Source organism: Esox lucius, chromosome 20 (assembly GCF_011004845.1).
Source record: "Esox lucius isolate fEsoLuc1 chromosome 20, fEsoLuc1.pri, whole genome shotgun sequence".
Classification (NCBI taxonomy): Eukaryota; Metazoa; Chordata; class Actinopteri; order Esociformes; family Esocidae; genus Esox; species Esox lucius.
In genome coordinates this window covers 13,203,781-13,218,873 of record NC_047588.1, presented here as the reverse complement: position 1 = coordinate 13,218,873, position 15,093 = coordinate 13,203,781, and the positions used below count along the sequence as shown (strand labels likewise).

Here is a 15,093-nt window from a genome sequence, read left to right as displayed (position 1 = left end):
AAAAAATGACAGACCTCTACATGCTTTGTAAGTAGGAAAACCTGCAAAATCGGCAGTGTATCAAATACTTGTTCTCCCCACTGTATAAAAGAGCATCCCAGAGAGGATGTGTCTTTCAGAAGTAAAGATGGGGCGGGGTTCACCACTCTATGAAAGACTGCGCGGGCAAATAGTGGAGACATTTAAGAGTAACGTTTCTCTAAAATTGCAAAGAGTCTGGGGATCTCATCCTCTTCGGCACATCATTTCATTAAAAGATTCAGAGAATCCATAGAAATCTCTGTACGAAAGGGACAAGGCAAGAAACCAATATTGGTTGGCTGTAATCTTCGGGCCCTTAGGCGTCACTGCATTAAAAACAGACACGATTCTGTAGTGGAAATCACTCCATTGGTCCAAAAACTACTGTCTGTGACCACAGTTTGTTGCTGCATCCACAAATGCAAGTTAAAATGTCTACAATGCAAAGAAGACACCAGATATAAACAAGATAAAAAGGAAGGGGACCATCCAGCTTGTTATCAGTGCACAGTTCAAAAGCCAGCATCCGTGATGGTATGGGGGTGCATTAGTGCATATGGCATGGGTGACTTGCACATCTGTGAAGGAACCATTAATGCTGAACAATATATACAGGTTTTGGAGAAATATATGTTGCCATCCAGATTACATAATTTTCAGGGAAGGCCTTGCTTATTCACAGCAAGAGAAACCACATTATGCACGTTTTACACCATGATCAGCATGGCTCCCTAGTAAAAGAGTCTGGGTGCTAAACTGGACTGCCTCCAGTCCAGACCTGTCACCCATTGAAAACATTTGGCGCATTATGAAAGGAAAAATACAACAAAGGAGACCCAGAACTGTTGAGCAGCTGAAATCATATATTGCGCATGATTGGAAAAACATGTTACTTTCAAAACAACAGCAATTGATCTCCTCAGTTCACAAACACTAACAGGATATTGTTAAAAGAAGAGGTGATTCAACACAATAATTAACATGCGTCTGTCCCAACATTTTTGAAATGTGTTGCTGGCATCAAATTTAAAATGGCCATATATTTTTCCAAAAACGATAACATTTTGCTGGTTCAACATTTGGTTCAACGTTTTCTTTGTACTATTGTCTATTCAATATAGGGATTCAATTGTTTGCACATCATTGCATTCTGTTCATATTTGCAGTTCACACAGCATCCCAACTTTTTTGGAAATGGGGTGGTAAAAGAAATCTCAGAACACAGGCTTATCTGGGTCCGATATGTGCGATCAAATGCTCTTACCTGTGAGTTGAATCTCAGTTGGCACATGTTGCATGAGACATGTCTTCTCTTCGTCGATGGAGGAACTCCAAATGTGTGATGCATAACAGCTTTCTGAACTGGGTCTACCTGTGGGAGGAGAAAGAACACAATACATAGTGTTATAGGAGCATGTGTCTATGTTTTTTTATTTATTTCAGGACATTTCTGTTACATATCTGAAGTTATCTATCTTTCGTTCTCCTGGTGGCAAAAACTTGACACAGTTTTACAATTCTTTTTTTATGTTAAAACAAACCATGAATAGTTTAGGGAAACATTGTGCCATCTTAATCACTGTGATATTTGTATATATGTATTCAAGTAAACCAAAAGCAAAGTAAATCTAAAAGACTGAGGCAAACTGGTGTTTCTGCATTCCTCCTAACTTCCACGTGTTGAGGAAAGGCTTTACTTTATCTGTTCTTTGTGGGTCAGACGTTTAACATTAGTTGCAGCAGCTGTCTTCCACTTCAGACTCAGACATTCAGCAGATTGATCTTAGTCAGGAGGCACATTGTTCACACTCTTTTTTTCGCTCCTACCGACGCTCTAAGAAAAAGCTGACTACTTGGGATTTTCAAACACTACAGTTTCTTGAATTTAGAGAGAACGGTGGAATAATAAAAAAAACATCCAGTGAGCGTTCTGTGGGCCTTGTTAATGAGAGAGGTCAGAGAATGGCCAGACTTGTTAAACTTGACAGAAAGGCCACAACCACACTTTAGAAAAAGGTGTGCAGAAGGGCTTCTCTGAATGCACAAAGGTTTGTACCTTGAAGGTGATATAGGCAAAAGGGGACAAGGATGGCCTGTCTTGTGTGTTTTGTTCCCTAATTATTTTTAAGTTCAGCTGCCTGCAGTTCATGCGTAACTCAACCAACTTCATGCTTCACTTGAGATAGCTGTTTCAAAGTTTAGGGCTGGAAGGTGTAAAACATTATTTTGTTGTAGTGAATGCTTTTTCGTGAATTCTGTTGCATTGTTTTGCTGAAACTCTTGTCTCTCGCTGTTTGATATTAGATATGTGTATCTTATGTCAGAGCAAACAGTCAAATAGTCACACAAACTGCATACAAATAGGAAAAAGTACATTTGTAGATGGATTAGGGGAGCTGCCTGATGTTAGCTTTATTTTTTATAACACTTTGTGTTCAAATGTTATTACGGATGTGTTACATTAGTAATTTCTAGTTAATTGTGTTTAAAAAGTCTCCTCACTCAAGAATTATGGAAATGATTTGAATGTAGTCAGCAATATCATAGAACATACAGGTGTCAATGACTTACATCTATAGAAATGTCAATAAGACCTACTTTCTCATAGTGGGAGAATAATCCTTCAATGAAATGTGAATTATTGTTTGGATTATAGTTAGTTCTTTGAACCCTGATCTTTCTAACGAGGAGCTGCATATGTGCATGGAACTAGGAGTGTTATCCCTGGAACACTGCTCCACAAAAAGTTTTTTTAGCATTGTTGACCATACAGTAAAAATGAACATCCTACAAGAACAGAATCTGATTAATGCAATGACAAAATGTTAAATGTTAACACATGTTTGTGAGGAGGACTATTGGTCTACCGTTGCTAAAGAAACAGTTGTTACGCAACATTCTTCCATTGTAAATCTCACCCAAGTATTGGAGAGATGACACACGAAGCTGGCATAGGTCCCTGGCATGGAAAGCTACAGTACAGACACGCTAGCTACAGCCTGCTGGGAAATAGGCTAATATGGAAGATTGAAAACCCACTGAGAGTGAAAAACATCTGCACCGCTGCACCACGAAAAAAGGATAACCTCCTACTAAAAAATAAGTATTAGTAGGAGGGCTTGAATGTCAGAAACACCAGCACAACCAGTAATAAATACATAATTGGTCAAGAACAGGTTTATTTACAATAAAACATGACCCACCTTAGAACCAAACATATGTGGCTGTGTTTGATTGTTTGGTTTTAATCTAGGTTCACATCCACCTTGTTTCAACATTTACTTTTACAGAACTCCCTTTTAGATCTACTGTGTCAACTCAACACAGAACACAGGTCTCCACCACTCAGGCACAGTCTGACGTCCTAAACACACGCAGCATTTATATTCATATAAGTGCAACACATATGACACAAGGGTTATGGGACACCTGATATACTTTTTTATATTGTTAATGTTATATTTTGGTTTAGAAAAAATTGTGTATTTCACGAACACTGTACCTAATACGTTGTTTGTTAGTTACACCGGGGGCTTAACCAACATTATTCCTAACAACTTGTTATTTACCCATCAGCCTGTCACATACACCTCCCACTTTTCCATATATTACACATGGAACCTACAGCTGGGAGCAGGTTTCAACTGAGATGTTTCTTCATAACACACACATTCTAAACCACACGGCCATTATCAGAGCCCATGGAGGTGAAGTTTTCCCTATTCTCTCTGCCTGTCCCAGCGCCGGTGTCAACTTTCATTCACATGATTCATGCTGATGTGTTGGGGAAGGTGTTTGGGGGGCCATTGCCCCTGACGACAGGGGAATAACAAGGCTGTTTAGTGAATGCTATTTGACAACTGAGAGCAGCCTGTGTGTCGAACATTGGACCAGTTCACTCGGAGAAGAAGACAATGCAACAAGACAGTGATGAGACTTTTTGGCAGAGGACGTAGGTGAATATTTGAGTTCCTAACGGTGATAAACTGGAGAAAGAAAACAGTGTGCACAATGTTTGTTTATTGACCACATTTATATGCTGTTTCTAAGCCAGGACTTAAAAAATGAGATAAAAATGTGAAATATGCGACTTCTGGTTAAAATGAAATACACAGTATATGAATAAAAAATACATAATGCTAATACAAGGCCCACAGATCATCTACAGTTCATCACTGAATAAAACATGAGGTCAAATTAATACATAGATCAGCTTTGAATATTGTGACAATAAAAAAAAAGTATGTATATGTATGCACATACTGTATATGCATCATTTCAGAACATTCTGTGGCCAGCTGCTGAAATGCTGCGTAATACCACAGTATTTGAGAAATATGAAATGAAATATGCTGTGTCCTCATGGCACGCTAACTCTGTTCAGTGTATAGGATTGCACCACTGCAGTGTGATGTGATGGCCAGAGAGAGAGAGAGAGAGACATAGAGTATGACCGGTCAACACAGCCAGCCAGCACCAACTGGGGATGTTTCATTCACAACTGCCAGGCTCGCTTACCATTAACTAAAGTGGGATGAATGACCTGTCAAAACGAATCCTACCTCCTATGTGTTTCCCAATTACCTCCACTGCCCAGTCAGTCAGTTAGTTATGATCAGCGGCGCAGCTATAGATTGTTACCATGGAAAGGAATGTGCAAGTCAAACGCAGGTGTGCGGATCGAACGAGAAACAGCATGATTCCCAGGTATAAAAATTAAGACTCTCATGAAACAAGAGGGCGTTGACAAAGATTTCCAACACAATTAGAACGCTAAAAAAGTTGTAATATTTCATACTGTGGTATATGATTTCATATACCATGGGTTTCAGCCAATCACAATCTGAACCACATGTTTTATATTGTAGTAAGTTATGGCCTCCTGGCAGATACAGCGGTCTCAGGTCCCCTTCTATGGCACCAGGCAAGGTTTGCACCTTACTGCGCTGCCAGCTGGCAAAAGGCTTGGAATCCCTATGGGTGATTATTAGCCGATATTGCTCAGGGAGGGGGATTCCCGGATGTCATTGCACTTACATTAAGTAATGCAGGAGGCAGGCTACAGCAAAGCTAACCGAGGTTGTCAGGAAAGTGAGTGTACCCTCGGACTCGTTGACCCACATGACCTCCTGGACGAGCTCGTTGAAAAAAAGTAGAACGGCCTGATGTGGATGCCTAGGAGGAAAACATGCTGCAGTCTTTAACTCGACCAAGCCAGTTAGGAGTCGTACAGATGGGACAGGACCACAGATAAACCAGGAAACAAGAAACCAGGCAAGCCTAGTTCAGACGGCCCGCGATTAGAAGGAATGATTGTTGCCCTGGCTGGATTTTATATGTGGTGTCCTATGTGACACTGTCTTTAACCACTACCAGGGTTGGGTAGGTTACTTTTTAAATGTAATCCATTACAGTTACAAGTTACCTGTACACATTTATAATCAGTAACGTAACTTTTTGATTACTCAAACTCAGTAACGTAATCCGATTACTTATATATTAGGCATTGGAAAACAAACAGGAATAGCCTATAACCAACTGAACACCTTTTGCGGGATCAATCAATGTTAGAGTTTACATAGCTGGCCAAAAACGGAATTCATATTTTACCTTATGGGTTGTGTAGGCTACAGTGCCTTTGGAAATGGGTTTCTAAACCATTGCTTTTTACTTCAATATGATTGGGCTACATCTCTACATTACACGCTAAAGGACTGTCAGATATTCATTCCAAATATTCCAATAAACCTCTTCCAGAATCTGACTTTTTATCTGAACATAACCCAAAATCTAATGATGCTTAAGCATGTTCTGTTATTTGTTTTATTCATGCTTTTAATTGCTTCAAAACATTGTTGAAAAATAAATGGCAATTACACGAAAAGGGTATTGATATCATTGTATATAAAAATTAAGATATCCGTAGCTTTTCGTGCATAAACTAAATATGCAGTAGTCTGATGATTTGCTCCACAACCAAAATTGTCAAAATGTTGCAGTAACCCTAGGCACGCAAATGCACATTTGCAATTGTGAACACGCTGCATTGAAATAAGATTTACCCACGCAAACGTAACCTGCGATTATTATGGCCACCAGTGATGGGCAAATGAAATAAATAAACTTTGATTGTAAACCTGCACTCTTAGCTTAGAGTAAATGACGTCAGCAGCCAATGATAACCAATTAACACAAATTTCAGAGATGCAAAGCAAGCAGAATCACATGGCCTACCTTAGGGACGGAGTTGATGTGGCCGCGTCAAATGCAAATAGTCATCCTTTGGCAGAGTGCTTCCCAACACACCTTTTCTCCTCAAATGTCATGGTAAATTCCATATAATGTTTTATCTTGAAGGCAGCGCCATGTTACAGCTATCTAACAAATAGTTGCCTAATCAATTAAATAATTCCTGTAAAAGTTATTTGGTGCAACTCCTGGCTGTGTTGTTCGGTGCATTTGACAAATAAACCTTGAAACTTGAAAAAGATATAACACCATGTAGGCCTATTGTTTATCACTGTTCTGAGAATATGGTCATTTTATATGATTTGGCTAATATTATTGAAGATATACTCAGTTTTTACCATCCATCCAACCAACCAAAACCGGAGACATTTAAACTAGCACTTCCTCCGTCACTAAACTGGTTATGCGTGTCCACCTTTGTGCAGATGATGATCACACACACAACTGAGGCGCTCAATTCATATTTTGGTTCAAATAACTATGTTTTTATAAAATAATAAATTCAAACATACAACGTGTCATAATTATTCTTTTTCAATTGAAGTAATCCAAAAGTAATCATAATTTTTTCAAAAGTATCTGTAATCCGATTACAATATTTGTTGGTAACGTAATGGATTACAGTTACAGTTTTTTTGTAATTGATTACTTGTAATCCGTTACTCCCCAGCTCTGCCCACTACACTCATTAAACAGCGAGTGTTATTGCACGTGGTACGTGTGTAGAGCTGTGGTGTCAGTTTACTTCTGTATTGTTAAACCAGTTAGTCGAAACTCCACGGTTCTCGAAACTAGTTCCCTATATTAGTTAACATCTAAACCAACAACAGATAGAATAGGATCGCACACAGCGATTTTCGAAATGGTCCTTGTTGGTGCAGTTCGTCCATTGCAATGTAGCCAGCATGGTTCTCGAAACTAGTTCCCTACATGATCTATTAATATCCAAACCAACAACAGCAACACTACATTAAACGTGTTTAATTAGAAAGAGATTACTGTTTGTTTCTTTAGTAAACAGTGACAGTTGAACAGCCAATCACCATGCTATGTGAACTAGCCTACACTATGTAAATCGAAACATCCTTTGTAGGTGCAGTTCATCCATCGCAATATAACCATAAACAGTTTTACTAACCAACAACAGGTATAACAGGATCGCAACACTACACGCAATTTGTAAATTAGAAAGAGATTACTGTAGATGGCAATATAGCTAATAGCTATTCAGTACCTATAATGAAAACATTGACTCCGAAATGGCCCCTGTCGGTCCCAGTTCGTCCAACTCAATATAACTAAACAGTTTTACTTTAGGCTTACTAAAATGTAGCTTTGGAACCTTTTAGGCAGTGACGTTTTAGCCCATCCTAATACCTAAATTGGTAGGGGGTAAGTATCGATCCCGGGTCAAATGCATGCCAGTCCGTGTTTCTAACCACTACACTATTCAACAACGAGTAATCGATCTGTCAGTGTGGCAGGCACTCAGAAAGAGACATTCGCTCTTCTATCCAAGTGAGAAAATAAACACTCTAGTACCCAACAGATAATGCAATATCTGGAAAAGTACAATTGCAAGTTTAGCTCCAGTAGTTTATGTGAAGTGTATCTTCAGCGGAGCTTTACTAATTAGTATTGTATACCTACAAAGTACATTACCCATCCAGGCAACCTCATCTTCAGAAAGTACAATCAAAGTGAGAAAATAAACATACTAAAACCCCACAGATTAGACATCTCCACCGCCGCGGGAAGTACGGGTAACGCAGCCCCCCGAGTCATAGCCTCATACCTCCCCCCGGTTTAATACTGATGCGTTTGCCCAGCTTGGCTGTCCAGTTTGCGTGATGAACGTCACTATAAGCTGATGGGCTTATATCCACAGGTGTAAGGTATGTGAAGTGACATGTATCTTTCTAGTGCCACATCAAACCCTAACCTCTCAGCCACCACCCAGATGGACACGCGCTGTCACAATATACGTTCTCTCTCCCTTCTACTCTCTCCTCATCTATCTTATCATCTAGTAAATCCTTCTCATTTTTTCCTCTTGATTTTGGCTATTTGACCAGACTGGCTTTCTTTACCACATGCTATGACTCCAGTTCGGCCCTCCACTCCATCACCACAGCTAAGTTATTCATTGCAAGCTCAAAAAACTGGGCTGAGGGTATCTGAGCTGTAATGAAGGAAAACAAATGACCTAACATCCTTTCAATTCCTCCTGTGTCTGTTCCCCTTCTGCCACCCAGGTGGTGACACATATTCTGCATTCCTGGCTGATATCTGTTTGAATTTCAACCCACCACATCAAGCTTAACATCAGCAAGATGGAATTGCTCTTTATCCGGGGGAAGCAAAGTCTTCTTAAGGCTACGAGAGCAGAGTCCCTGCCCATTTTCAGAAAACGTCTGAAACCCTACATTTTCAAAGATCTAAAATAATGACACAAATAATTTCTTGTAAGCATTTTTCATCCTGGGGTCACTTAGATGTGTCTCCAGGGATTTCTGTTCAAGAAGTCCCTTTGACAAATCTTCATACTAAACCATCTTTGGTACTGTCTTTGTGCAAATGCTAGCTAACAAACAAACTATTCAACATTTTCCAGCAGATTTAATTTCTCCAAAAAGGATAACAAATTGCAAGAGAACTTTACTTTCTCTTTCCTGTGTTATGTTTTTTGTCTTTTCTGCACCACTATGTTAAGTCCATATACAAACCATGATTGAACTTCATCAGAACAAATGAAAACTCACAGACCTTGTCTTATCAAAGCATCTCTCAATTGGCTCTGGAGAGTCAAAGACCAGGAAATGCACCCTCCAAGACATACCCTGCCAAGGCACTTCTCTTCACACAGCCAGGACATTAGCCAGGAACAACTCACTTTCAATCTTGATTCAATTTTAAATTGTAATGGGATTATAACTTAGCTTCTGCAGATAAGTATTATCAAACCATTAAGTCAAATCTCCAGGGAACAATCTGTTTTCTTTCCATTGTTACACTTGTTTTTTTTCTACTTAGGATTGAAGCATTTAAAAGTGAAATAATCATGTATATGGTCAAAGATAATGGGTGTGTTTGGCTGGGCATCATTACTATTTGCAGGGACAGTAGCCCTGTTGAGCCCTCATCGGGCTTCTTATGGAATATGTCACACAAAGGAAAGGTAATTGTGCATACTGCTCCAGTGAATACTAGTTCTTTTGAGGGTTTTGGGGTTCTATGAAAGGATGCACATTTCATCAAGTTTTTCTCTTCATACAGAAACTTTCCATAAAGCTCAATAAAAGTGCTAAATGATCACAATGTGAAAGAAGTAAAGAGAAACTGTGAGGGAGACAAAGACAGAATATTGAATGAAATGGACTGCTTTACATCAAAACCCTCTAAAGGATGATTTAAATCGTCCCTTTGGTCCATGCCTGACATAGAAATGTATTTCTACAAAACTGAAATTTTCTCCCATGAGAAACAACATTCTCTTGAGGAGAATGTTGCTCTGTTTGTTTACATCTGTGTATTAGAAGACCCCATATTCGTTTACTTACCTATATCTGATCTAGCAGTCCAAAGGGTTGATACTTCACATTATCTGGGTAATTATATATCTAATACAAATTATCCAATCATGGACTGTGTTACTACCAGGTCCTAAAGTTTAACTCAGGCAAATAAATATAATCCGAAGAAGTCGAGTTGATAGATGTTGAATTTGGCGTCGGCCCAAATATATTTACTATTTACTGTATTCAACAGGATAAAGTAAAGCAAATGGAAAGTTTACCCCCAACCATCATCAGAAAATATGTTTGAAGGTGCGGAGGGTTACAATAGTCTGAACCAGGTAATTTACTTCCAGATGTCTAATAGAACTTCCCAGATGGACTGATCCATTGAGCAGTAGGTGTAGGTTTGATATTATTTGGTAACAACATGTAGGCTACACCGATCAGCCACAACATTATGACCACTGACAGGTGAAGTGAATAACACTGATACACCGATCAGCCATAACATTATGACCACTGACAGGTGAAGTGAATAACACTGGTACACCGATCAGCCATAACATTATGACCACTGACAGGTGAAGTGAATAACACTGGTACACCGATCAGCCACAACATTATGACCACTGACAGGTGAAGTGAATAACACTGATACACCGATCAGCCACAACATTATGACCACTGACAGGTGAAGTGAATAACACTGATACACCGATCAGCCATAACATTATGACCACTGACAGGTGAAGTGAATAACACTGATACACCGATCAGCCATAACACTATGACCACTGACAGGTGAAGTGAATAACACTGATACACCGATCAGCCACAACATTATGACCACTGACAGGTGAAGTGAATAACACTGGTACACCGATCAGCCACAACATTATGACCACTGACAGGTGAAGTGAATAACACTGGTAATCTCATCATCATGGCAACTGTCAGTGGGTGGGATATATTAGGCAGCAAGTGAACATTATGTCCTCAAAGGTGATGTGTTAGAAGCAGGACAAATGGGCAAGCTTAAGGATCTGAACTTATTTGACAAGTGCCAAATTGTGATTGCTAGACGACTGGGTCAGAGAATTTCCAAATATGCAGCCCTTGTGGGGTGTTCCTGGTCAGCAGTGGTCAGTACCTATCAAAAGTGGTCCAAGGAAGGAAAAGCGGTGAACCGGCAACCGGGCTCATTGATGCACGTGGGTAGCGAAATCTGGCCCATGTGGTCCGATCCAACAGACAAGCACCTCAAATTGTTGAAAAGTTAATAATGGTACTGACAGAAAGGTGTCAGAACACACAATGCATCGCAGTTTGTTGCGTATGGTGCTGTGTAGCCGCAGACCAGTCAGGGTGCCCATACTGACCCCTGTCACTGCCGAAAGTACCTACAATGGGCAAGTGAGCATCAGAACTGGACTACAGAGCAATGGAAGAAGGTAGCCTGGTCTGATGAATTACGTTTTCTTTTACATCACGTGGATTGCCGGGTGCATATGTGTCGCTTACCTGGAGAACACATGGCACCAGGATGCACTATGAGAAGATGGCAAGCTTGTGGAGGGAGTGTGATGCTTTGGGCAATGTTCTGCTGGGAATCCTTGGGTCCTGCCATTCATGTGGATGTTACTTTGACACGTACCACCTACCTGAGCATTGTTGCAGACCATGTGCACCCTTTCATGGCAACGGTATTCCCTGATGGCATTGTCCTAATTAAGCAGGATAATGTGCCCTGCCACAAAGCAAAAATGGTTCAGGAATGGTTTGAGGAACACAACAATGAGGGTGTTCAGGGTGTTGACTTGACCTCCAAATTCCCCAGATCTCAATCCAATCGAGCATCTGTGGGATGTGCTGTAAAAAGTCCGATCCATGGAGGCCCCACCTTGCAACTTACAGGACTTAAAGGATCTGCTGCTAACGTCTTGGTGCTAACGCCAGATACCACAGCACACCTTCAGAGGTCTAGTGGAGTCCATGCCTCGACGGGTCACGGCTGTTTTGGTGGCAAAAGGGGGACCGACACAATATTAGGCAGGTGGTCATAATGTCATGGCTGATCGGTGAATGTTATATGTGATGTTAATTTCTTTGGTCCAAGTTGATAACGGAACTCTAGCCAAGAAGGAAATTAGAACATTACGCCTATTATAAATGCACTGATGCATAACATGTGCAAAGACTTCTTCACTTCTAGCTCATGAGACACCGTTAGTTTGTACTTTTAGCTGAGTGTCTGCAGATGAAACAGATATAAAGCACTTCATTCTATCATAAAGGAAGACCATTTTAGAAGCAAGAATGTCAATCTACTGACAAGCAGACTGGAAAACCTTCGACTTTTTTAATAAATGAACTGAATTAAAATTCCCTGACTAATTCACCTCACTTTCTCCTTATAACCACTTCTCTGTCTCTGCTCTTTCTTCACTCTGCCTCTCATTTCACCCATCTATCTCTCTGCTTTCTGCTCCTTGGTTCAGAAGTATGAATTGCACTTTTAGCATTTTCCCATCGATCTTCACTACTGACCCCTGTCACAGCATTAGAATCCACAGGATAAAATATTTAACTGCAGTGTCTCCTCTGTTCCCGAGCGGAACATGACAGTCCCACACTGTTCCTGTCCTGCACATATTGTACAGCTGTAGCTTGTGGGAGGTTAAGTTGAGACATTACTCATAGCCTGGTCAAATACCTAGTTTACTTTTTTGTTGTCAATGTATGGTCACATACAGTATTACTCCAAAATGTTTTTCTTAAACAATACAGTTGCATGGTTTTTCCTTTTTACTAGTATCTCCATGTGGGCAAATGGAAACATCATTCAAGTATAGACTACTCACAACCCTGATCATTTATATCAAATGCAATCACACTTAAGATCGACCATTTGATAGTATAGAAGTAGTGTCTGAAGCGTTTTTCAGAAATTCAGAATAGCAGAAAAAAACATTAAACCCTAATGAATATCCTGAAATGCTTGGCTTACCTTGCAAATTTAGAATCTAGTAAATTAAATTTCAAGACTTCCATATTGTAAGGTTTTAAACACAGGTCCATCTCTATAGACTGGAAATGTTTTGATATATAATTTCATATTGACTTGATATTCTTTTGCAATTTATTATACATTTTGAAGTTTTAGTACAACTAAACTTGAAATCAAAAATGTATTTAACCACTACAGGAACTAAATGTATGCAATTGATAATGAATGTAAGTTAAATAGCAACAATTTGAATCTGCAGATCTTTTGAAACTTTGAAAGAAGACTTTCATAACACTTTCACAAACACAGGCGAAGGGAAGTATACATTTTCACAAAATCCAAGCTTGAATTAGGGTGTGATAAAAGACTACAAAAGACAATGTACGATAGACATGTTCAGCAATGTTATATTCTTCCAAGTCTGTCTGTCCTTTTCTCTTTGCAAAAAGACACAGCTAAATCTCTCCCTCGGGACATTACATGGCAAGTGTGTTTTTCATTAGCTAAAAATTGGTGTTGCAGGTGCAAATGCTCGCGTTGCTCCACAGCTGTTTCTAGTTTAGCAGTGAAACATGGCACTGTGCTGACGAGAACCGGACGCACACACCCTCAAATGGAGATTTTTTTTTATTTATTTATATCTGCATTGTTGGAAAAGGACACGTGAGTAGGCATTTCACTGATGTTAACCAAGCATGTGACAAACAACATTTGGTTTGATTTTGAGAAAGAGCAGCTAGGTAATGCGATGAAAACGTGAATGTCTTAAAAAGCCAGTAGAACCGTTTACGTTGAAAGCTTTTCTTATTCGTCTTGGCTCACTTTGAGATCAGCTTATGTTTGGGAAATCCGTACCTCCCTTTAGTGCATAGGTTTAGGCAAATGAACTAAGTAAATTAAAATGCAGCGGGGAAGCAAGAACATATATAGACAGAAAGGTTCAAACAAAACTAAAGGTCTAAAACAAAACTAAACAAAGGAAACTTAGCTCAGGACCAAAAGACAAACCGTTATCTTGTTGTGTCTTCTACTGCAGCTTGACCAGAGCACCTGAATGAAGACTTTGCACACAAACTGAGCATAACATTTCTGTGTATTCAATTATTAAAAATATCTCAAGTTCTTTTCTTCTACTCTATTTCCCGAAATGTTTCAAATGTTTTGTCAATGTATTAATATTTGTTTTTAGTTGCTCAAATTTATCAGTCTTACCTCTGGTATGAATATTCCAATCTCAGCATGGGTTGAGTTCTAGCCTATTGCTAGCTCAGCACACGCTCTCCTCTATTGTTCTCACCTGTCAATATGTCAGTATTGTTAAAGAAATACCCCAGAACTCTTCATCATTACTTTACCTCCAAATCCACATATAAATGGTTCACTAACCATAGGATCAAGCTTTTGCAGTGACCATCACCTAAATACCATTGAAAACCTGCAGGGTGAGCTGAAAGGAAGCATCCAGATTTGAGGGTCAAGGACTGTCAAGTAAGGGTTTGGTGAGTAGCGGATTGTTGCATGTCCATGACTCAAATTGAGTATTGTAATATGAGGAACTTTCCATGTACAAATATGATACAAGTATTTTACATCATTACCCATGATTGGAGAAAGTTATTGAAAACCAGACATTCTCAAGTCATCGCCAGCCATTTAAGTCAAGCCAGCCATTAAGATGGTTATTATTAGCCAATAAGCTAGTTATATTAACAATAATACACATTCGTGATATTCAGAAAATTCCATTATTTTCTTACCAAACCAACATGGGATTGAAGCAGCTCTCCCTTCCAAAAGCTCCACAGACAAGCACTAGCGAGTGTCTCCCAATTTGTCACTCTTGTCAGGGTGCAACTTTCTCTCCAGTCCAAACATAATAATGAGAAAATATTCTGAAGTTTTACTTTGCCATAAAGTGGTTTTCCTACTTGAAATTGTTTAATCGACTGAAGAAGCGTCTATGTATGTGAGCCAATGAAGAACTTTGGTTATTTCTAATGTCAGACATGTTTTCCAAATTAAAAGAACATTGTATAAATGTTTTGGCATTGGCTAGGTGTTAGAAGATGTGTTTTGCACCTCTCAAAAGTGAAACATCTTAGGATGTGACATGCAAACAGAAAGTAGCAGCAAGCAAGGCATTATTTATTTGTCTTTTTTGTGAATATAAGGGCTGCAAAAATGTTGAGCTTTTAAAACTATCCTCGGCCACCCTATATTATCAGGTGTTTCTAGTTGGAAATAAACAGTATGTTTTGCTACTAGCCTTTCACCTAGCCCACCACCTATTTTTAGGTT

General features: G+C 39.4%; 1 protein-coding gene across 3 annotated transcripts in view; it reads right to left on the bottom strand.

The window, feature by feature from the left end:
- The window catches only part of znf385d (zinc finger protein 385D), a 52,236-nt gene that overhangs the window by 21,330 nt on the left and 15,813 nt on the right, over positions 1-15,093 (bottom strand). For all 3 annotated transcript variants that reach the window (XR_004574849.1, XM_034288632.1, XM_034288631.1), the window contains exon 3: positions 1,286-1,393. Coding sequence is in view for 2 of the 3 variants with exons in the window: in XM_034288632.1 (XP_034144523.1) it covers positions 1,286-1,393 (108 nt within the window). In the remaining variant the exon portion in view is untranslated. The remainder of the gene's footprint in view (positions 1-1,285; positions 1,394-15,093) is intronic.